Genomic DNA, 25,736 nt, shown 5'->3' with positions numbered 1-25,736 from the left:
TGTCATTCTACAAGAAAATGTGTTTTTAATGACATGTTGTTGTTTTACTTAAAATTCCATATTTAAAAAAAAATCTGGTCAACAAACCAATTATTGAATCAATTGTGATCATCAATAGGTGTGTCTAAGCATGCAAGATTAGAGCCAAACTTGTAGAAAATATCTCTTACTGTATTTCTACGTATATCATCGAAAAAAAAATAGAAAAACAAAATGTATTTTGTAATGCTGGTTACTTTGGTACTTAAGCTACTAAATGCAATCTTGCCTCTTCAACGTTCTTTCTACCATTGGCTACCTTATAAAAATAAACTTTTGAATAATTAAATTTATTGTGTCTATGGGGAGGGTATGATTTAAACTGTTATGTAGCCTATTTACTATTCCACAGACTTTCCAAAAGACTGAAAACAAAACAAATAAACTTAGAGGTAGCCTACAAGCGATGAATTGAAAATTCTTTATTACCCACTGTTTCCAGTATCTAATTCTTCTTTTAGCCTAATCATATTTTCTTCTCAAACCTTCATATCATTCCGATAAAGTAGGCTACTGCAAATGCACAAAAGAACTCATCTGATAAAGTTTATTGATCTAATTGCATTTCATCACTTTGCAATCACAGTATTAAAACGAACCAATTTTAAATCTTATGTTTAATATAAGAAAATTTAGTCAGTTGTTGGCATTCACATAAACAATGCACAATATTTTAAATTTTTAAAATACCTTAATAATTATAGGCTATGCACCTTCTTGATATAATTGTGATTACCAAACTCATCGAAAATTGCATGTTTTTATTCTGTAGTCAGATGATTTTTGATGATGGTTCTGGTAAGTTGATGCTTTATTTAATCAAACATTGAGTAGTCAAATGATTACAAACTCACTGCATTGCCTCAAAGTTCGGGTGAAAAATACCGTCATTGATTAAGCTCATGATTGTAATTATTTCAAACTACAGTAAATGAAAAAGGAATATCCAATCAGCTTTGGCAATGCATTTATAGATAAATCAAATGCAAAGTTGCAAGATTTTCCAAAATCAAATGTGGGCCTACTTAAAAATGAAAAAATAAATGTGAATGCGACAACTTAAGAATACGTTCGAGTGATGCATGAACAATGTTTTAACAACAAAACTTTCATCATTTTTGGTAACTTGAGTGTTGGAGTCTATTTGATCACAATTAGAGAAGCCAGAGCAGCCATTGCAAGAGAAATCATCAGGAAACTGGAGTGCACGTAATTTCCAGCGCCAGCATTGATTTCGCTGACGGTCATTGTGTTGCAATCGGTGGTGTTGCAGCAAGCTCCTGCACAAGTTCTGCAATGAAAAAAGCAAAAATTCTTGAAAAGTAAAGATTATTAACCGTATCTGTTACTGCTTCCTTTTGGCGGCAAGAGTTACTGGCCTAGACCATCAGGTCTACATCTTTCTTATTGCTAATTACTCCGTCGGTTTACATTAAATAACAACGGGAAAAAGTATGCCGTTGGTCAAAAGCCTTATCTATCACTTCAATCAATTTATTTTGCAGAATATATTCGTGATTGTGTATTTTAGGTAGAAAAGGTGATAAAGACTCGGTTTTTGACCTATTTTCGTCATTTCTTGGTCAAATTTTTTAGTTCACATTTCATTTTGAAAGTCTTCTTGCATTGAGCACAGAATTTCGTCAATTTTATTTTTCCATTTCTGTGCAACAGTATTCCATGCACTTTTTGCACTACAAAGCAATTTGTGCAAATAACAAATTGCCTTCCTAATTATTGTCTGCCAGCAAAGAATGACTCACATCGCCCCAGAGACCGACTCCCTAGCCAGACAGCAAAATCGACGTTAAATTAATGTAAAAATGACGGAATTTGCTGCCTGGGTACAGAATGGAATTTTAGCGCTGTCGTGTTATGAATGACAAACACAAAATGAAACCGCACGCTAATAGTAAACTGTCAATCAAGCTATTGAATATCAGCAAATTTCTTGCATTTCATAACTGGCTGTGACAAAAGGTTTATTGTGAACTTCACAATTATTCGATACCAATATAATCGGGATTAAAAGTTGGGACAAGAAAAAAAAGTAAACGTCAAGAAATCTCAGGTTTCTAGCGTCACTGCTTTTATGTGAAATTGCTGAATTAGCAGAGAGCGAGACCATAGGGTCTACGCCAGTAACAGGTACGGTTAAATAAAATCACGTCCAGTGGACGCTTATGAATACATTACATCCATTTGAAACTGCTTTTGCACTTTAAATATTTTGCGGAAGTAAACAGAAACTTAACACAGACAACATGACAAGACAAATTTGAATCAGCCAACTCGATCATAAACTTTCATACCAGCATGCACTGCACAGCGCACAAAATGATGTTATTGTAAGCGTTAAACTTAATTCACTTCTTCACTTGATAACGTGATAAAAGTTTTACATTTTTAATAAAATGTATCTGCATTATCTGCAGTGACTAAAACGAAATGCTGTGCACAGTGTTGTTGAGACGGTATTTTTGGCCGGATACTAATAAAATCTTTAAGCCCTTACAGCAAGATAATACGACACCTCTAAAAGAATACGTATTGTTTTTCAAAAAAGGTTTTGAGCTGTAAATTTGTCCTTGCCCATGACCAAAAAGTACCCCTCGGGCTAAGGTTACCATACGTCCTGTTCACCCCGGACAGTCCAAGTTTGAGGCTTTGTCCCGACGTCCCGGTCGTGAACTTTTTTTTTCCACAAACTTTCTGTTACTTCGCACAGAGTTTGTATTATAACACCGTTTGAATGCACCATGCTCGTTGGCATATTTAGTTCAGTGGTTTCATCTTGTGACTTATGTTCGTAAGGACAACGATTCGACGCTCATCAAAATCTTCTTTTTTTTCTATTAATTTTTGGGGTGCACCAAACCTTTTCAAAAAAAGTAGGGTTAGGGTTAGTTCTTAATCAATTCGGAAAGTCTTACTTTTAGAGTGACCAGAATCAATTTCTTTTCTCAACGTTTGTGGTAAAAAAATTTCGCGTCCCGGTCAGTTAATCAAATAGTCCTTGTCGGTGGTTAGGCATTCAGGAATTTTATCCTGGGTACTATTTATGAGGGTGATTTTTTTCCGTATGATATTTACTTAGAATGGACTTTTTCAGAAGAATACTTACCAGGGTGAATTTCTTCTTTAAAAGATATTTAATGTAAGTAACTAGTAGGCTACCAGGCTGGATTTTTGGGAAACTATTTACCTACATTTGTTTTAAAGCTTCCCGGTTTTCAATCACTGAAATATGGTGTGTCTACCCTAGACCTCTTATCAACGCTACTGATTGTACATCTTCATTGCTTGCTAGTTTTGCATACCAAACAACCCATGCTTTCATGATTGCTTGAATAAAGATTTAATACACTTTTAAACTTGCCAAATTTGTTCACACGAACCAATCACCTGTTATTTTCAACGACAGTAAGCATAGCCCACTTATAACCAGACAACCAGAACCCAGCAAATTTAAACTCTTCAAGCTTATTAATTCTTTTCATCTCTAAATGTAGCTGTTTGACTTGAAAACCTTGAAGGGACACTGTGGAGCATTCAATTGCCTTCACACTGCTTGTGCTAAGTGTGTATCATAATTTGAATCAATGGCGTAGCTTGACTCATTTTATTGGATGGGGGGCACTCCAGAAGCAGAAATATTTAACTTGACATGAAAATGTAGCCACAGGCAATTTTTGGTCATTTTGCTCTTGTTTAGCCTTTTTGCAATAAAAGGTTATTGAGCTATATACAATTTTGCAATAATTTGCAATACGATACGCACAAGGCACAACACGAAAAAGACTCATAACAGACAAAAATGAAGGCAAATGCGAAATTTGGCTAAAGATTCTAGAATTCCGCAAACGGGTTTTGAAAGATGAATTATAACTTATTGAAATTAGACTACATCATGCCTGCAGTATGCAACATAATCACAAAGATGAGGTACTGAGAATTCCACTTGAAATTAGACTAATTATAACCTATGCTACAAATCTTGGAAAAAAAACACATTTTGAATCAGCGGTGCTAACTACAGAAAAATTTTCAATGGTGGGAGGCGGTTGAAAATAAATTGCATTGGGGTAAAGGTAAAGGTGAGTCCCATACTTGATCCAAGCATCGGAGGATGAGAAGATAAGGTTCTCATTATACTAAGCTTTCGGCACTAACGAGAGTAGGGTGGCCAGTTCCTTTCTCTCAGCCGCCTTTCCTTCAGCAACTATACGCCCACCCAATTTATTACACTCTGGGTAGAGGTGAGCGGTGTTTTCAACAACCAGCTCAAGCCGGGAGTCGAACCAGGATTGCATGATTGGAAATTAAGCGAGCACCTTATCCGCTCGAGCGAGCGAGGGCGAGCGGATATAGCGAGCACCTTATGCGGAGCACCTCGATAGTCCATCCCGCCGTCATCCCACCGCAGCATTGGGGTACATTATTCAATTCAGTTAATTTATTTTTTAGTTTAAACGTAAAAAAAACTTTGGAAATAAAATACAGCAAAAAGAGCAAAAGAATAAGGTAAAAAGTCGTAATGGTTTAACACGTGCATGTACATTGTACAAGATCTAACAAGATCTAATGTTAATTGTTATGGTATATATATTATATCAATGAATAGACATGGTAATCAAACCTTAAACAGTAGGGTGGAGTGAAAAAAGAAAATTTTGATTTTTGCTCTGTAATAGCGATTAAAAGTTGTAGTGTGGCTTGACTATTAAGCTTTGAAAATTTCAGCGTTTTAAAATAAAGTTTTCGTCTGCCGCAAGCAAGTTCAAGATTACAAGGGATGTGCTGATTAAATATCACAATTTGCTTCAGATTTTTTTCCGCAACAAAACCATCGCATGTGACGTCATAGAGGATATTTCTTACGATTCAATTAGTCCATTTAAGCAACATAATCGGAAATATGCAATTCTTAAAAAGGGCCTGAAAAAGCCATTGCAGCGGTTTGTATGTCTGTTGCATTTTAATGAATTACCACTGAGACACTTGATGCATTATCTTGATGGAGTTACATCTGGTCCACTAAGTTTTTCTGGCTCCATCGGTAAAAAACTTGAAGACTGTGACAGTTTACCAGTCACAGAGTTTGAGGCTGTTGATATTCAACTGCCTTCAATTGACGTGAGCTTAAGCACAGACCAGCAGTAGCCTACTGTACTTGTATGGCATCTGTAAAGCAATTAGCTCAGGGCGTTGTGATGCCAAGCTTGCCTATTGTAATCCAAGAAAGATGAATCACTCCAGATGGCTGACAACAACCAATCGCATTTTGAAGCTTTATGTTTCACGAAACAATCCCTGTAAAATCTGAGAGCGTTGGTCTTCTTCATCGTGTATCACACGGCCGTAGCCCAGAGCATCACGCAGGCTCTTGCTCTATCGTTGAACTCGGCCAAATCCTGTGCAGAGCACCTTGCTTTTAGGTCAGGGCATTCGAGTAGATGTTGCATCGTTTGCTCCTGTCCGCATTTGCAACTTGTGCTCCCCATGGAATACCCCCAGTGTCTCATCAAGGTTTTACACCTGCCAATACCAGTTCTTAAGCGGTTGAGGCATCGCCAATACTTCCACGGTTCACGTTTTCTGGGAGGAAGGCTCTCCATGGGTGTGAGCTCCATATTGGCCAATGTCGGTCCGGCTGCCAGTCTCTCCTGCCATAGTTGAACCCGCACATTGGCGGCGACATCGTCATGACCTAATGGGACAACTGAAGCAAGGAAACTTTTGGTGGAGTAGCCTACATTGCCAAGTTATACGCTCCAACGTGGTTTGCAGTGAAAACGCAACCTTCCTGTACTACTTACTGTAAAGGAGCTAAACACTTTGTTTCACGTAGTTAAAAAGTCGCGCTGTCTTAGCGCTGAACTAAAAGCAATAGTTGTCCCTGGTATCAACCGAAATGCCTTTTTTGCTCACCAAGAGAACCTATTGCTGTGGATGTTGGTAGATGAACGTCTGTACAACAGAAAATTAGCACTGAGAAGGATACTTTCCAGAAAACAAGGTCATGGAGATTCCATTCGTCTCTTTAAAGTTCCATTCTTGATCTTTGAAGCAAACGAATACTTTGAACTGATTGATTGGCAGCATACAGAGAGATATGAACCACCACTAACTCGAGACATACCGGACAGTCAGTTAATGTCCTTCATTCAAGATGCTGCAGCTCCAGAGCTTGAATTTCCTAGCTATCCGTGTCACACGCAAGCCATGGAAGGGGCCGTGCGCCTCGTTATTGAAGCAGCATCTGCGGAGTGTGGGCAGAAACAACGGGAGGGATTTATTCGAAGTAGACTGCAGTCAAAATTAGAAATGCCTGTATTCAATACAAAACGAGAGTTTTTGGCAAATGGAGTGCTTAATGAGATTTAAACTCATGGGAGTCGGCAGAGAGGGGCACTTGTCCCCCTGGATTTGGGTTTTATAAACGTTTCTTTCCTTATGAAAACGATACTTTCAAAAATGTTTCTTACCTTTGGGCGATAATATCTTTTTCATCCAATTTTCTTCGAAGTAAACCAACATTTTTCCAGGACTATTTTTTCGCGCTTTCGGAAACTATTGCTAAGTATGCCTTGGAAATATCTTTAATTGTAACGTTTTCGCTCGTGCCGTCCAAATTTACGTTACATTTCATCAATACACTTAGCTACGTTGCACTCGTTGTAGCTCACAAGATGAAATTTGGCTTAAAAGATGTTTGCCCACTCCCCCTGCAATATTTCTGCCAACGCCCATGTACTGTATAAGCTGATGATTTAAAAAGCGTTTACAATATTTATATGGGATCAAAAGTAAACAGGCAACCGAAATCTCAATATTGTCATATTAAAAAAAACACTTTTCTACTGTAGTTTGCTTTACCTTCATTGCACATACTTGCTTAAACTGTGGTGATGAACTTGTGAAAGGAACAGAAATTTGAAGAAAATAGCTTAAAATCCGTGTTTTTTCTTATCAGTTGATCATATACATGCAACAAGCGTTCTAAAAGACGTATTTTCCACTGCATTGCAACGATTTATGTGTAATTTACAACTCTGATATTGTTAGATAGAAGTACCGAAGGTAGAAGTTAGATAAAAGTGACGATCTGCTAATTGTGATGACGTCATAGCTCCAAAATACCAGTGAAAACTTCAATGGACTTGCGGCAGACGTAAACGTTGATCAAAATCAAAAATATTTCAGCATGTGAATACATTTACCACATCACAACTTTTAGTAACTATTACAGATTGATTCTATCAACTTTCATTTTTAACCTATGTTTCACTCCACCCTATTAAACAGTTAAACACAACCATGGAAACCACCTTTTACTTCGTGGCAAAAATAAATCTGGGCTAATAAATGTTAAAAAAATGTATTTTTGCAATTACAGTGTAGCTTGATCATGATCAGAATTGCAATATTGATCAGTAAATCTAATCAAAGTATGTTTTTTTAGACGATATTTGTATACTTTTTTGGTGTAATAAGCCACGCATGGGCTATGAATGCAATTTACTGTCCACAAATAAGCTAGCGCACGTGGTGTTAGTCGGTCTTTCCTGTAGAGTAGTCTACAAAAAAAATTTCCAAAGAGTTACTATAAAACAACATCACAATACTTGTGGACTTGTGGTGGTGATTTACTTTGCTCTGCAGCAGAACAAAGTAAGTTCAACGGTGACGTTAACTTTTGAAAATATCTTACAGTCTTACACTCTTGTTGATATAGCGTTTCAATCGTTCATGCAGGGCAAAAATATACCACTCAGACTCCTCGGCTTATAACTGGCCGACTACGGCTTCAAACACGCCAAAATCCCTCCGACTCCACAGCTCTGCGTTCATGTCAAATTGTTAATCAGCATTATAAAATATTTTTTTCACCAATTAAAAATTTTGCGTCGGTGATTTGAACCAGCATCGTCATTGGCTGGCAAACAAATCAACAAATCACTATGGACAGAATTAATTTGGATTGCACTGATGTACAATTTTACGACAAGTCTAGTTTGTTGATAACAAAATTTGATTGGTATGGCTGAAACGTGATAAAATTGCTCCAATGTTAACTGGTGGAGGTGTTTGAAGCAAATCCGGCAAAAGACTTCATTTCGTTAGAGAAATTTAACTCGAAAAGAAAACTTTATTTACACTTACACAAAGATACACTTTATTTTGCTTGAAACACTCTCACGCGATACTAGCCTATATTTCATACATCTGGACCAAGCACAAGACCTCCGCAGTTTCAGCTGGACTGTTAGGTCGATGTTGTTGTCTAGGTGCTCTCCGGGACATTAGGATTTCTTCACCAAAAACTGAGCAAGCCTTGCCAAAAAGTTTTATTTTTTTTTTGCAAAGTTTTTATTTTATTTTTATTTGATCACTAGGGGGAGGCCATCGCCCTTTATCCTCCCCCCTAAATACGCTATGGTGTGTATTGTAATTTATTTTTTAATAATGTGTGTTAAGCTTGTTGGATTAACACATCTCAAAAGTTAACACATTGAGGTTATTTAAATAACTTATACAGTTTTAGAGGTCCACAGTTATGTTATGCAGACAGAGGATTGCATATGTAGCCTACATGAGTAAACTGTGTGTTGACCTAGGAAGTGGAAGCCAAAGGAGCCTAATATTGATTGCTTGCAAGACGTATTTGTTGAACCAAATATTGGAATATCTACTGAAAAAAGAGATACTCTTCACCGCACTTCAAAAACTACAAACCCATGAAATTTTAAGCATAGAATTTTACCCTACAACCATTGAAAGATCTTAAGTTCAACGACTTACACGTTAGCGCCAGCAGTTACCAGTTGCAGTCTCAGTGAATTCGCTTGAACGCATACGTCGTTGCCACAATTGCCTGATGAGAGACATTGCAGAGAAGAAACTTTCCCTGTAAAACAATTAGTTGCATTTTGTCAAAAAACGTCGCAAATTCCGGCAAAAATGTACAAATATTTAGGCTAACTAACTTGAGTTACCTCCCAGTAACTCCATGCCCAGTCCAACCACCCACCCAACATTAAAAGACAAATTCCGACTATGATTGCAAAGCGATTGTCCGCCACTTCATTTGGTCAGAATGAATTTGATAAGACTGCATCTGTTTATAATGATGCCCTTTTGAAAAGTGGTTTTACGGAGAGAGTTTGCTACAACCCTGCTAATAACTTGCACACATCTAGGAAAAGGAGTCGAAAAATTTTATGGTTTAATCCTCCTTTCAGCTTGCAGGTTGATAGCAACATTGGTAAGGAATTTTTTTAGACTCATTTCCATCCAGTTTCCACCCCATCTTAGATTGCATAAAATATTCAACCGTATAATACTATTAAGCTGAGCTACAATTGTAGTATTGTACTGCGAATGTTGCAAGCATCATATCCTTCCCCACAATAAATCAATGTTGCAGGCTGATAATGAACCACTCAGCCTGGTTGCAATTGTAGGGTGAAGCCAGATTGTCATTTGAATGGGCAATGCTTGCAGAAGGCCGTTGTTTACAAAGCCACCATTGATAACGGCCCGAAGGTTCTTAATTACGTTAGTTGTTGTGAAACTACTGTATTTAAAAAAAAAAATTTTCCAACCATAAATGTTCCTTCATGGATAGGTCTAAACAAAACAGCACAGAATTATCTAAGGAAGTTTGGGACCTTTAGGACAAGGGTGTTGATCCTAAAATAACATGGTCTATCCATGGCTGTGCTCGGCCTTATAGTGGAAGTGGTCGTAATAGTTGTGGTCTCTGTTTGGCTGAAAAGCTGGCCATTCTAAAGGCCGATAGTGGTCACCTTCTGAACAAGCGTTCGGAACTGGTGGGTAAATGTCGTCATAGAAACAAGTTTAAATTCAAGTATTTCAAAATAAAATAGATTCCTTTTGATTTTGACAGGTTATAAATTTAAAAATAAATTTCATCTGATTTTTACAGGTTATAAATTTCAAAATATATTTCATGTGATTTTTACAGGTTTTAAAAAGTTCATTTAATTTGTTCAGGTTACTACAGGTTGGCCGTTGGGTGACCGTTGTTGGCACCGAGTCATCTGTGTACCTCCTCGTGGAGCGGCTGGAAGCAGTGCGGCTGACTAAACACAGAGGCGCTGAAGAAAGAAACTGGCCTACCTACTTCAGTACTATGGCCAAGTCTACAATGATGCAAAAGTTTAACAAAAATAGAATAAATGGGTCTCCGAGTTCTAGAAACCAGAGCCCTTTGCCCGGTAGTCGGAGTCATCAATTGCAGGGCTCCTTCGATCGTCATTCAACAACTGTAATTAATGCAAAAACATTCCGACAACGAACTCAAAGAATTGCCATATGGAATGTACGAACACTTTACCAACAAGATAAACTGGACAATATTATGCTAGAAAAGGACAGAATGAGAATGTACTGCTTGGGTCTTTGCAAAGTAAGATGGACAAAAACTGGTCAATTCATGAGACATGATAAAACAACTATATATTCTGGAGGTAATGAACATCAAAGAGGTGTTGCTGTGATTATTGACAAACAACTTTCTAAATCAATATTGGGTAATTGGCCTAAATCTGGTCGTTTGCTTCTCGTAAAACTAAAAGCTAGTCCTTTCAATATCAATCTGATTGTTGCTTATGCGCCAACAACGGATGCAGATGACTCGGAAATTGGTGATTTCTACGACTCACTGGATGAATTGTACAAAGAATGTAAATCACAGGAAGTGAATATTGTGATTGGTGATTTTAACCCATTAGTGCCCGGTCATCGTTCTAGTCTGAATATTTTTACAAAAAGTTTCATGTAAGGTCCTTATGGGTTGAACATGAATATTCAAAAAAAAAATTTCTGATATCTGTACAAGGAATGCAGAAAATGGTACGTCCCTCTATGGACGCTTGGGCATTCGTACGAAGGCTTGATGTAAAATAAACAAAATTAGCATTTTCCGGTAATGGAATTTTTGAAGTCTGCAATAAAAAACAATATTGCTGCCCTGAGATGCGTTAAAAATGAATTTCTAATAAAAATGCATCGCTTTTTCATTAGATTTATTGATAAACCAGCAAACGAAACTTGATCTAAACAGATAATATTAATGCATACAAATACATATTATTAATACAAATTATTAAAATACACATATTAATGCATACATAAACTCATTTTCATGGATGAATCTAAACATTTGAGTTTCTTTACTGCATTCGCTGTTAAAATGGTGTTGTTTTAGCAGTGCAGAAAAAATAAATCATCTCTTCAAGCAGTGATTCTTCTGGATCATCTGGATAATAGTGAAGCAATATTTTAGCACTCTCTTCAACTCTACAGTTAGGCATGGTGTTTAATTCCGCCAGAAACGAAAATAATTTGAAGACGATCGTATGTTGCAATTCGGGATTTTATATTCAAAATAATTTGGTCAATGATTGGCAAATACGAGTCTACTTTAAATCTGCTCGATGGATCAAGTGATGTGTCTTCAGATCTACCTTCGCTATCTAAGCATACGTTTCTTCTCTTCTTTCTTGAAATTTCTTCTGATGACAGCCACTTAGTACTCTACCATTTTCTTCGAGTTCTTGAAATTGGGATCTTAATGTTTGAACAAAGTCATGTAGACCCTGAAGCAAATTTGTTGTCTTATTCAAAGTAATTTTGCTATCCTGCAGCGCCCGACTAGTTTTATAAAACTGTTCCATTATGCACGACCATAACTCAATTAAAATAACGGTTTCAAGCTTTTCCATTGACAAAATAAACCCCTTGGCTGTTTCTTTAGCCTGTGGTTATTCGTCATTTTTGTTGTAGTATTTGCAATAATATGCTGGAAGCACTGCTTGTTGCAATCAGCGCGAGGAATGTCCGATTCTCCAAAAGCTACATTCTTGCGCTGACTGCAACGTGTTTATGTTAATTTTAATCAGTTCGACTTATGCACTGGTAGAGAGCACACGTGTAGTTCTTTTTCCTCAGTTTTCACAAATAAAAGGTATCAAACATGGCGCTAAGAACAGGATAAAGATCCTTTTAAAAAATAAAGTAAAATGACTTACACATTCAGAAAAGCGACGTCCCTCGGTTAGACCTAGAAGTTGACAGAGGCGCTTCCTTCAACGCTTGGGAAGAAGAATGGAACGCTTATGTAGCAGTGTCTGTGTTAGCCGCCAAAGATAATCTTACAGTTTACAATGTACTAAAACTTTCGTTCTCAAGAGAAACCGCCAACGTCGTTAGCAACTTGGGGTTGAGAGAAGACGAAGAGAAAAACCCTAGACGTATCATAAAAGCATTGAAAGCCTATGTAAAGGGATCTATAAACGAAACTGTGGAGCGCAGAAATAAAAAAAAACGCCTGCAGGGACCGCAAGAGTCTTTCGATGACTATTTAGTATCGTTACGTGACTTAGTGAAAACCTGTAATTACTGCAATAAAGAATGCGCAAACAAAGCCTTGAGGGATCAAATCGTGGAAGGAACTCACGCTGAAGAGACCGTCGAAGAGTTATTGAGAGAAAAGCCTATAACATTGGACAGATGCGTAATAATTTGTCGAGCTCGCGAATCTGCCCGTCGGCAAAGAGCAGACATTAAGCCTGGTCTACACTACAAGCCCGAAAAGCGCAAACGCCTGCCTTGTCCAGCCTCGACTGACTAAAAACTGTCTACACTGGCAAATTTGATCTTGCAACCGTGTGCATTCAAGCGCTAACAACATCACTTTCTGCTTGGCTACATCATCTGGCTGGAAATTCGCCTTCAATTGATTCAAACTTATCAATCAAACGCATCCATCGCTTTACTGACACAGTGTAATAGGTCAACTGAAAATAATCTAGAATAGTATTGTAGGCCTACATATGGCCATACATACATATCTGGCAATACGTCAAACGAATTCGGGCAATTCGATGCTTTTTTCAATGACAGCAAGTACTGGGACACCAACTTATTAAACAATAACCTTGTTCTAAAAAAATTCGATGCTTTATTTTTATTACACATCAATATTAGAAGTCTACAAAAAAATATTGATAAACTGGTTAACTACTTATCTGAATTCAAACAACAACCTGATATCATTGCCATCACCGAAACGAAACTAAGTAAAGATCAAATTTGCACCAATATTGGAATCAGCGGTTACGCTTTTATCCACTCTGATAGTTCAACCAAAGCTGGTGGAGTGGGTTTGTACATTAAGGACACTCTTGAATTTTCAATTTGGAAACAATTTGATCCAAACTTACCAAACTCTGAAAGTTTGTGGGTAAACGTAGAAACGGGAAATTACCACGTAACGATTGGTGTAACTTATCGTCACCCTGTGTACACTGTGCAAGATGTAGACAACTTTTGCGAAGCTCTATCAGATATTTTTCAAACTTTAACTTGTAAGAAAAGCCCATTTTATGTATTAGGTGATCTTAATATTGATTTGTGTCAAATATTAACAAACGATTCGTATCGCAGGTATGCAAATATGCTTTTAAGTTTCTCTTGCAAGTGCCTTATTAACCAACCTACTAGATTAACGCCGAACTCTAAAACATTACTTGATCATATTTATACGTCGGACATAAACAACCAGATGTTAAGTGGCATCCTTGTGAGTGATCTCTCTGATCATTTTCCTGTATTTACCCTGATACAGACTCCAATAAAAACAATGAATAATGACTATGTATACTATGTTCGTGACATGCTTAACTTTAATCTTGAACTTTACATTGACGAATTAGACCGTAAACTCAATTATAATAATAATCTCAACGATCTTTCAGTGCATGAATGCTTTGATAAATTTGAAAGCATTTTCTCCGAAGTAGTAAACAATCATGCCCCTTACAGAAAAGCTACCCGTAAAGAAAAGCGCCTCAAGCTTAAACCGTGGATCAGTCGGGGACTGCTAAAATCAATTAAAACGAAAAATTCCATGTTTAAGCGTCTACATAAAAAATTTGAGCATGCATTGCATGAACGATATAAAACTTACCGTAATCTACTAAACCGTACTATCGAGGCTGCTAAACGTAAATATTATCACAACACCCTAACAGAAAACAAAAATGATTCCAACAAAATATGGAAAAGTATTTATGAATTATCCAGTATCAAAAAGAAAAAAACAACAATGCCCTCTAAAGTAATTACTACAAATGGCAAACCTCTGACGTCTCCAAAAGACATAGCAGAGGAACTAAATAATTTTTTTGTTAACATCGGGCCAAACATGGCAAAAACAATTAAACAATCAAAAGACCAGCGTAATATAACCTCGTCTCCAGACAGTGTCAAAAACTCTCTTTTTCTTGATCCCGCAAGTCCAGAAGAAATATATAAGTTAATCTCTAATTTGAAAGACAAAAAGTCAACAAGGAAATCTGACTGTGAAACTAAATTTATAAAATATGCCAGCCCTGTGATCTCTTTCTTCCTAAGTAAACTATTTAATTTGTGCGTCACTACTGGAGTGTTCCCTGATGCCTTAAAAATTGCTGAGGTTATTCCGGTTTATAAAAAAGGTGATCCTCATAATTCCACCAACTATCGACCAATATCACTGCTATCTCCATTTAGTAAAATATTTGAAAAGCTTCTTCACACTAGAATTTACACATATCTAGAAAAATTCCACCTTTTGAGTGCTCAACAATTTGGATTTCGTCAAAATACATCCACTGCAATGGCAATAAGCACGCTGTATGACGATCTGTTAAACAATGTGAACAAAAATTTCTATACCTGTTGCATATTCCTTGACTTGTCAAAGGCATTTGATACAGTTGACCACAACATACTGACAAATAAACTTCAACATTGCTACGGAATACGTGGCACTGCTCTTGAGCTGATGAAAAGTTATCTTACTAATCGATACCAATATACCAAAGTGTCTAATTCTGCTTCAAGCTTGCAAAAAATCCTTTGTGGAGTCCCTCAGGGTTCAACATTGGGACCCCTTCTCTTCCTAATGTATATTAACGATCTTCCTTTAATGTCTAAATTTTCTACCGTGCTTTTTGCGGATGACACATATCTAGCTTTACGTGGTGAAGACTTGGAATCTTTACAAACAGAAACCAATACTGAACTACAAAAAATTGATGCTTGGCTACGAAGAAACAAACTCTCTTTAAACTACTCTAAAACAAGCTACATTTTAATAAACAAAGTACCTAAGCGTACTGTTGAAACTAATTTCAGGTTGTGTATAAACCAAACAGTGATTGAAAGAATGAAAACAGTTAAGTACCTGGGAATCCATGTCGATGAAAATCTAACCTGGTCGTCACACATTAAACATTTGTCGCTGCAGCTGGCTCGATATTCCGGAATTTTTTATCGCCTTCGTAACTATGTGTTAGAGGAAACATTGCTTATGTTATATTATAGTCTAGTATATAGTCGTGTTCAATACGGTATTACTATATGGGGTACTGCAGGTAAAACACTAATCAAGGAAGTTGACGTAAGACACAATAATATTATTCGCGCAATCACTAGAAGTACAAAATTCAGTCACGTCACTAGCTTATACAAATCTTTGAATATTTTACAACGTGAAGATATTTACAAACTCGAAATTGCAAAATTTATGCATAAAGTTTCCAATAATAATCTACCGCCTGTATTGCAAGATCGTTTTATAAAACTTGAGAATATTCACTCGCACAACACTCGACAACTAAATAAAATGAAGTATTTTCTTCCACAAATAAACAAATCCGTGGCACACAATCTTCTGACACATCGGGGTACTAAATTGTGGAGTGAATTGGATGAATGTATTAAAAGCAAACACCTTGCTTTGTTTAAAAAACTTTATAAAATTACCTTGTTAAGTTCTTATTAAATCGTTAAAATCGTTCAGTTAAATTATATTATCTCATGTAACCTCGTATTTGTGTTCTTAAACGATATGATTCAATATATGCTCATGTTTTCCCAGCTGGTCTTGATTCAATATTCTACAAAACCTTATATATTCAATTCGATTTCGAAGCTACTGTTCCATCCATCATTATGTTTTATTGATACAGTTATAATGTCTGATGCTGCAATGTAAGATGACTGATGACAGGCAGCACCTTGACTGGTTAACCGCAAGGTTGTTCGGTGCTGCCAGACCTTTCTATTGCCATATTTTGATTTGTATGTAATTGTGTTTCTTTATATCGAGTCGTATTAGAAAGGCAAATAAACAATATCTCTCTCTCTCTCTCTCTCTACAGCTATCTTTTAACTTGTACAGTTGAACACTGCAATCAATGCAAGGCTAGCAGGTAGGCCAACCCAAGTTTGACCAAAAGCCTGGTGAAGTGCTACCTGAACCTGACCAACAGCTAAAGATAGTTTGAATCCGTCTAAGAGGTAGGACCACCATACTAGCTGGAAGGCCAACTTTAATCATACCAACATCCTAGTGAAGTGCCACCTTAACCAAACTAACAGCTAAGTAGGCCTATGTAAGACTTTTTTAAACCTAACCTTTTAATTTTTATCTACACTCACCAACTAACCTATTAACTGAAACAGAGTACCATCTTTCCAGAAAACTGAAACTGCCTTTCCGCCAAAGTCCCACAAAATGCCAAGACCTGAGCTCAAACTAAGTTTTGAGCCAGAACCTTGGTCAAGCGAATCTCTCCAGAGCGTAAAAAAAGCTCGCGATGACCAGACATTTTCAGGCCGAAGGCGGCGCTGTAGCCGAGAGAAGATTTGTCTTAAATAAACAAAGAATGCGCCACGCTCAGCTCAAAATATTGTGTAGTGTAGACCAGGCTTTACAGTAGATCGAGTAAACCACGCCTCGGCCTAAAAGCGGAACAAAAGAAATTTTACTCAGACGGCTAAAAGAACAACGGCGAGTAAAGAAAGCTTAACTTGTAGCATGTGTGGCCGCCCGTGGCATAAAACTTTAAAAGACTGTCCAGCTCGCAATAAAACCTGCTTTAAGTGCGGCAAACTTAACCATTTCTCGGCTCAATGTAAGAACCACAACGCAAGATCTGGTAATAAATTGCAGTTACTAAGCACTAAGAGTAATCAGGCTGATAAAGCACTAAAATTGATGACGTTTCAAGAAACGACGCGTTCACTACGTGGAATCGGTAGCGCACCACGAGTAAATTTGGAAGTTAGGTCACCTAATGGATCGGCGAAAATCACCGTGCTGCCGGACTCAGGAGCAAATATCTCGGCAGCCGATGAAACGACCTTGCGTTTGCTCGGAGAAGACGCACGGAACATGGGCCGTGCCACAGCAGCAAGAAACTATATACACAGTCGATGGATCACCACTGAAGGAGATTGGACAGCTCAAGGTACAGTTGACGCTGGGTGAGGTAACTACTGAAGACATTTTACACATTTTTCCTTCTATTCCAGGCGGCATGTTAATCTCGTGGAGAACAGCTAAAACTTTACGAATTCTCCCATCGTTTTATCCTAAGCAGATTAATAGTGTATCACGGAAAGCAACGACGAGCGCTACACTGGAAGACTTGGTCGAGGAATTTCCAACCGTCTTTGATGGAAAGATCCGGGTAATGAAAGAAGAAGAATTTCGCATCGACTTAATGAATCAAGCGCAACCATTTTGTGTGAGTACCCCTAGGGTGGTGCCTTATGCTTATAGAGATAAATTAAAAGAAGAGTTAGAGCTTTTGGAATCTCAAGGCATTATAAAGGCCGTGACGGAACCTACAGAATGGTGTGCACCTATCGTGGTCGCACCAAAAAAGAATTCGGATAATATTAGATTGTGCGTTGATTTCTCCAAGTTAAATAAATTTGTGCGACGTGAACGTTATACATCTTCCTCGCCGGCTGAAGCTGTAGCCGACGTTGATGCAGAACAAGCACGTTTTTTCACAACATTTGATGCTTTAAAGCAGTGGTTCATAATCTTTTTTGTATGTTTTACCCTTTTAACAAAGATGAATATCAGATTTACCCCCAATAGATAAAATGGTAGCCTACCGGTAATCATTTATTAAAAAAAGGAAAGTAACAAGTTCCATCAGTTATATTCAATGCGACGGCTGCCCTTGCTTTTTGGCAACGAGTTGTTCAATGTCTGGTAAAGTAGGAGATAATGCACAACAAATATCGGATTCAATATGAAGTTGGTTTCGTGCTTTAGATTTGATAGTAGGCTATAAGCAATGCAGAGAAGCCGCATTCGCATAGGTAAGTTGAAGAAAACGTGACCGTAGCATTCAGAGCTTGAATACCTATCCTTGGATAGCAATGCTATATTTTAACCCAAAACTTTTCTAGGTTGCAAGAGTGAAACTCATCTTTTGCAAAAGAATCGTTTGTTAATTTTATAAATTCTTCTTGGATTACTTCAGGAACATCTTTCACTTTACATACAGAAGGATTTCTCGCTACTTTCATCAAAATGCTGCCAGTATTGATCTCGGGAAAATATCGTTCAAACTCCTCCTGCAAAGTTTGAAGATAGCTGATGATGTCATCCTTTAAGATTTGATTGAGATCATCTCCAGTCATCTCCGTCAAGCGGTGAAATGATATCTACAATACCTTCAGCTGGCACAATTTTTCTGTCCCGTCAACTGATGTGGATATTTTGATTGATAGCTCATTTACCCCCCAAAACGAGGAAATTTACCCCCAGGGGTAAATTTACCCCAGTTTAAGAAATGCTGCTTTAAAGGGTTACTACCAGTGTCCTTTCGAAAACAATAGCCAACTGCTAACAACCTTCATCACTCCATTTGGCCGGTACAAATTTCTACGTGCTCCATTTGGTATTTGCTCAATCTCTGAACATTACAATCGAAGAATGGATGAAGCTTTCTCTGGATTAGACAACTGTCGAAAGGTAGTAGATGACGTTATTATATTTGACTCTAACATAACCGATCACATCAATAGAGTAAGAAAATTTCTTCAAAGATGTGCTGAACGAGGGATCTCTCTTCATAAAGAAAAGTTTAAATTTTGTCAACAACGTATTAAGTTTTCTGGATTCGAACTATCCCACGAAGGCTATAAAATTGATAGCTCCTTGTGTAATGCACTTAGTGACTTCCCAATACCTGCTAACGTCACTGACTTACGTTCGTTTTTTGGTCTCGTTAACCAGTTGTCTAGCAACAGCAAAACTGTAAGCAAGTACTTATTGCCTTTAAGACCTCTGCTTAGCAGTAACAACGAATTTATCTGGACTCCGGAATTTACTGAAAGTTTTAAACAAGCGAGAAAAGCGTTGTCTGAAATCCCTCTTCTTGCTTTTTACGACGTTAACAAACCAACGCGATTGCAGACTGACAGCTCGAACAGTGGTCTAGGCTTTTTACTTCAACAATGCAGTGACAGCAACTGGCGTACGGTTCAAGCCGGATCGCGCTTTCTGACGGATACAGAAACTATAGGTATGCCACAGTCGAAAAAGAAATGCTGGGTGTCACCTGGGCGATAAAAAAATGCCACAAATTTCTTGCAGGCTTACCTCATTTTGATGTCATAACTGATCATAACCCTTTAATTTCGATTTTAAACCACAAGCGTTTAGATGAAATTGAGAATCCATGGTTACAGCGCATGAGGATGAAGGTCATGGAATACAACTTCACTGCTCGCACTGGCAAAAAAGGTGCATCGAATCAAGCCGCTGACGCCCTGTCTCGTGGCCCCGTGTCGGACCCCACACCAGATGATGAAATAGCAGAAAACGGTATCCAATCTATGCACAGGTTTGCAGAACTCAACGGTTGCGTAGATTTAAATTTAAGGCTTGTCAATCTCAAGGAAGTCGCATCAAACGACCAATGTTATCGCCAACTAAAGCAGATCATCGTCGATGGATTTCCCAATTACAAATCTCAATTGTTTAATGCGTTAAAACCCTTTTGGAAGATACGACATGAATTATCAGTTGACAATGACTTTATTGTGTATGGTGGTCGATTATTCATTCCGAAAAAATTTAGAAGTGAGATACTTGCTAATTTACACGAATCTCACCAAGACGTTACCCATACCAGGGAACGCGCTTGTTTGGCCGTTTATTGGCCCGGCATAGACCATGACATTGAAACCGTAATTTTATCGTGTCAAAAATGTCAAGATGACCTCCCCTCGTTGTGCAAAGAGCCAATGGTGTTGAGAAATCAACCCATTCGCCCTTTTCAGGAACTAACGATTGACTTAGCTGAATTTAATGGACAACACTATCTAATTATGGTAGATTGTTTTACAGATTGGCCGCCAATATAATTCATGAGGCATAACACTACGTCTATTGTAGTCATCAAAGCTTTACGTGATTATTTTACTCGCACTGCAATACCAGATGTTATTTGGTCTGACAACGGACCCCAATTCAAGTCTGAGAAATTCTCCAAATTTCTTCATGAATGGGGCGTGCGGCATCGTCCTTCTACTCCAACCTATCCGCAATCTAATGGGAAAGTTGAAGCAACCGTAAAGAGCATGAAAAAGTTAATTCGTCGTTCATGGACGCATCGCTACCTCGACGAAGATCAACTAGCAAAAGCTTTGATGCAGAATCGAAATACGCCATGCAGGAAAGACGGATTGTCACCTGCTCAGAAACTGTACGGACGACCGACTCAAGACACCCTTCCAGTACATCATCGGGCCCTCTCTCATAAATGGAAGAGCGAGATGCAACAAGCTGAAACGCGAAAAGAGATGTCCATTGAAGACACCAAAGCCTACTACGACAATCGTGCTCATCGTCTTCCTGAATTCCCGATCGGAACTCACGTCGCAGTACAAAATTCGAACACCGGACTGTGGGACATTTATGGGAAAATAGTCGCTGTGGACGATTACCGGAAATACACTGTTAAAACTGCTAGCGGCCGATTGTTAATTAGAAACCGCAGATTCATTCGACGGAGAGTATCTGCGTCTATCCCCTGGCCCATTGAGCCGCCGGACAATGTCAGACCTTCCGCTAGTATCAACGTGGACTTGCATGCTCGACCGCGCAGACAGGTTAAGAGACCGAATCGACTTATTGAAGATCCGAGTTGGCCTTAACCTGCCTGGTGGAATGTATTAATTTTGGTGTTGTATTTTGTAGTGTCATTGAACTTAAGGGGGAGGTGTTGTAGTATTTGCAATAATATGCTGGAAGCACTGCTTGTTGCAATCAGCGCGAGGAATGTCCGATTCTCCAGAAGCTACATTCTTGCGCAGCCTGCAACGTGTTTATGTTAATTTTAATCAGTTCGACTTATGCACTGGTAGAGAGCACACGTGTAGTTCTTTTTCCTCAGTTTTCACAAATAAAAGGTATCAAACAATTTTCATTAGACATTGCTTTCAAAACTTGAAGAACTGCTTGATGCACGCTAGGTCTCGCGCCCCCTTGGAAATTAGCTGACGCCCCCTCGGAAGGCTTGACGCGTAAGAACCAGTGGTTTACACAGTTAGCATTCGTTCTATGATTTTCGTCCTTTATTCTTTCGATCCTGTTAATAAGCATGTCATTTGCTCTTAGTAAGTTGTTATAGGTGGGCCTATTGTTTTGGTGGGCCTGGGGCTGCAGCCCCGTCAGCCCCCGCATTAATCTGGCCCTGCTATTTACCTGGTAGCCAATTGTGATGTTTCTGATTTATGCATCAGCTGTTCTTCTTCTTCTTTCGTTTGAAACTAGATCAAATCAAATTTCAGGGCAGGTGATGGAGAGCCAGGTGAGTGTAGCTTTGTCCAGCGTTGCTATACCATGTGTTCCATTTGGTGCCTTATAGATCGGACATTCGAGAACGACATGGTCAGCAGTTTGTTCCTCCGCGCCGCATTCGCAGGCCGGTGAGGGAGCCAAACCCCACTTGTGCATGTTGGAATGGAAGCGACCGACTCCGGTTCGGATTCTGTTGAGCTTGACCCAAGTCGGCCGAGGCAGGTCCATACCAGGGGGGCGCGCCACCGGGTGAGGTATAAAACGATGTAGTTTCGTGTCGGTGGCACACCACGCTGCATTCCAATTGTCTTCCATGAAGTGTGCTGCGCTGATGGCATGATCGCTGAATGCCATCTGCTGTTAGTAACACAGTGTTGGTTGGGGAAGCTTAAGTTGCTCTACTTTGAAATTTCCTCACTGTATGTCAATGCCAATTCTTAGATGAACTGGCAGTTCCAGGAATAAGCTAGTCGATCTTTACACGAGAGAATAAAATGTCGCAGTTTTCAGCAAAAAAAATTAGGGATCCACCCAGGGCCGGATTAACCATTAGGCTAATAAGGCTATAGCCTTAGGCCCTGGAAAAATTTGGCCCTCAATTTTTGTAAGGCTGATAGTGATACAGATCCAATACAGTACAGTTTTTGCTTAAAAACGAATGACTGAGTTGAGTCTATACATATGAAGAGCCCATTTCCAAAACCACGTAGGCGCCAGTTTTACCGAAATTGAGTTTAGAGCAGGGTTTTCATCCTGGGGGTCACGAGTTGTTTTTCGGAGGTTCCCTGGGCGCTTGAATTCTAGTGTATTGTTTTCAGTTCTTTTTTGCCAGAAAAGATTAAAAACTGTTTTTTTCGCAATCGCCCATTCCTCTACTTGAGGTTATTATATCGTGTAAGCTTTCAGACGTTGCAAAGGCTTTAACTATAGGAAAGCTATCGATATTTTTCACCAATTTCTTGTAGGAATGTAGGCCTACGTTGTTTTGTGCAGACTAAAGTTAACCAGTGACAACGCTACAGTAAAAAAGCAAAATTATGTAGAATCCTATGCAAAATACAGATTTCTCAGCATCGTTATCAATAGCATTAAAAAAAATTAGTGATGGCTATTTTGTTTGAAAGTTCTTTCATCAACAGGTGCACGCATTGACAAATTTAATAAACTTAGTTAAAAATATGCAGCACCACTGCACCAACCATCTCACTGAAATTGATTTAAATAAATCCATTAAAGATTGCAATAAATTCAACCTGTGAAAGTGCGAAAACGTAGATTATTTTCATTATTTTTTTCTCTTACTATCTAACTAAGCTTGATAGAAAATAGAAATAACAATCGGAGGAAATGTAATAAAAGCAGTGATAACATCGCAAAAAACGTTTTTTGTTTCAGAAGTTTACGTTGGAACAGCCAAACTAAACATAACTGGATGTCGGCATGAATCAAATTTGGGTAAATTTTGCATTACATGTGCTTTTGTTAAATACTATTATGGAGGGGGGCGATACTAGGCTACATTGATTGCTCGAGGGGGTTGCGGTGGAAAAAAGGTTGGAAACCCCTGGTTTACAGTGTCATTAGGTAAATTATTACCATAGGTATCTGGGTATCTGATCTATTATCCATTTCTTTCTTTCCAAAATCTGTTCCATCTGCTTCACAATAAAAATTGTGTTTGTTTCCAAAACCAATTTTGCGCCATCAGTAGCTATTTTTCTGTTATGTTTACGTTATTTTGTAGTAAATAATTTCAAATTTCCATGTATGTATTTTTGTTACTTTTAGTAGCTTGGTTTGCAAAAGTAGGCCTTTCTCTAGTAAACAGCCTTAGGCCCACAGTATCCTTAATCCGGCCCTGGATCCACCCACACAGGAAATTGGCCTTGGCTATACTCGAGTATATACGATACGCAGCAAAGCTGCCACATTGTTTAAGAAAAGTGGTTTTATATTTTTTTACTAAATTAATTAAAAGAATAAGTTTTCTAACATTACATATTTTTGATTTAAACAAAATAAACTGAAAACACAGAGAATTTTGTTTAGTATATATTGCAAAGCACTAAAGCAGCATGATATCGTTTTATGTTTCATGAAGTTGATAGTTTTAATATTAGGCTCAATTATATGATAGTTTTATATGAATTATTATATCTGAAACAATGGATGTGTCAAAATAATCCACTGACCTGAATTGTCAGAAAGAGTGGCTGAAAGTTCTATCCTTCCACACTGATTGCCGCCTTGACATTGAATGTCTGTTAGAGGAACTGAAGAAACCTCACCAATATTCTCACCTTCAACCAGAGTGCCAGACTGACAAGTGAGTTGCCCGTACACAAGCATTGCATTCAACAGAATCAAAGCAAAGATGATTGATGTTTTGCAGCAATTCATTTTCATAGAACAAATTACTATAGCATAGACTGTATGTGATGTTTGATGAAGTGAAAAAATTTCTACAAAAAAAAATGCAGTAGGCTATACAGTAATTAAGGATTAAATTATTCCTCTTGAATTAAATACTTTTTAGAATTGCATAAAGCAAGCCCTGGTTAAATCTTTGCAATGCAGCAAAAAAATTTTTCGATTTTTTTTGAGAAACAAAAGCCTTTTAATTAAATTTCTAAATTTGACTAGAAAACATGTTTTGACTGAAGTTTAAAATTTAGAAATAAATAGACTGCGGAGTTAAATTTTGACCGATTGACGAAAAAGTAGTGTGGTTCATAGGTAGGTCTCATCAAGCTAGACAAAAAAGAGTTGTAAGCAATATACGTATAGTTCAGTCATTTAGTCGTCAATTTATGCAAATATCTTTAAAGTGAACTACCAAGATGTCGTCCAGTTCTTTGTCATAACTGCTTAACTCCACTATATACGCTCGTACATATTTCCCAAATCAACTTTAATAAAAAGCGGTTGCATTGATCTCTTCTGCGTTCCTTACTCTATCATGAAATACCAGTGTTTGAATCGTCAAGTACCTCTTTAAAATAAAGAGGTTTCATCGTTCCCAAGTAGAAAGATTCTACCAGATTATCATTATATTATGTTATTTGGATGTAAATAGCAGCTTTTCCTTTGTATTTCAAGATAGGTTTGTCGAGAACCCATACTAATTCAAAAAGCGGAAATGTGATTCAACCAATGTAGATGGCATAATCTATTCTTATTGTTTTCAACGTTTTTCTCTCGACGTACGGTACCCTCCTTGTTGCTATCACAGCAGATTCGGATCATTAGTATTATTTTTGCAAATTTAATATTTTATATTTATTGCAATTCTCTCTATCTCTTACACATAGACTTTGAAAAGATTGATAACTTAGTTGATTGGAATATCAAACGAAAAACAGTCAAATAAATGGTCGAATAGTTCTAATTGTAAAATTGGAAAAATAAATTCCTTGAAGGATTCACGAATGGTTCAGCACTTCCAACAGATAATTAAAAGAACACTGAACAGCAATAGTTTTCCACTTGTTCAATCGACTTCGACTACAAAAATTTCGGCTACAACTCAAGTCTACAATACAATCACCTGCACCACAACTCCAATAATATCGACTCTCATCTTCACACTATACGCAAAATTACGCCAAACTTTGAAACAGATTTGCTCCAGAAACTTTCGGAAACCACGCAATTCATATCACAAGAAGTTATTCTTATGTATATGATGATATCATAACTACTCACAGGAAGTCAGACTGTTCTTTCAAGCGAGAGAGCCTTTTAGTGTTGCACGCACGCAAAATTTTCTAGAATTAAGTTTTGCAATAGGAGATAGCGGCAGTGGCGTATCCTGATGGGTTGAGCAAGGGAAGCAATAAAAGTCGTGGGGGTTAGAGCGTGGCGAAGGCACGCGTATTCTAAGGGCATGCCCCCCAATTTTTTTTTGCAAAAATGCACTCAAATAATGGATTATAGTGCTTTTTGGAAACACTTTTAGGGTAATGTTTGTATGAAATTATCAGCAGATAAAAATCTATTAACTTAT

General features: G+C 37.9%; 1 protein-coding gene across 1 annotated transcript; it reads right to left on the bottom strand.

Annotated features, from left to right (window-relative positions):
• Window positions 1-572: 572 nt before the first annotated feature.
• LOC145778586 (uncharacterized) lies at window positions 573-24,188 on the bottom strand. The gene is made up of 3 exons (XM_082590107.1): window positions 23,923-24,188; window positions 8,845-8,950; window positions 573-1,330 (listed from the first exon to the last, which is right to left on the bottom strand). Exons 1-3 carry the CDS (start codon window positions 24,134-24,136, stop codon window positions 1,180-1,182), a joined length of 471 nt encoding a protein of 156 aa, XP_082446233.1. The 5' UTR covers window positions 24,137-24,188; the 3' UTR covers window positions 573-1,179.
• Window positions 24,189-25,736: the final 1,548 nt, after the last annotated feature.

The sequence above is a fragment of the Aplidium turbinatum genome, chromosome 1, assembly GCF_918807975.1.
Source record: "Aplidium turbinatum chromosome 1, kaAplTurb1.1, whole genome shotgun sequence".
NCBI classification, from domain to species: domain Eukaryota; kingdom Metazoa; phylum Chordata; class Ascidiacea; order Aplousobranchia; family Polyclinidae; genus Aplidium; species Aplidium turbinatum.
The sequence above is the reverse complement of the archived record's forward strand: the minus strand, read 5'-3'. Positions and strand labels throughout refer to the sequence as shown.

Bases quoted from the DNA above. Each gene is read 5' to 3' on its own strand.
- LOC145778586 (XM_082590107.1), bottom strand. From the start codon at position 24,136: ATGAAAATGAATTGCTGCAAAACATCAATCATCTTTGCTTTGATTCTG. The intron at 8,951-23,922 runs GTCAGTGGATTA...ATTGTTTTACAG, and splicing joins CACTCTTTCTGACAATTCAG to GGAAAGTTTCTTCTCTGCAA. The intron at 1,331-8,844 runs GTAAGTCGTTGA...TTTTCATTGCAG, and splicing joins GTAACTGCTGGCGCTAACGT to AACTTGTGCAGGAGCTTGCT.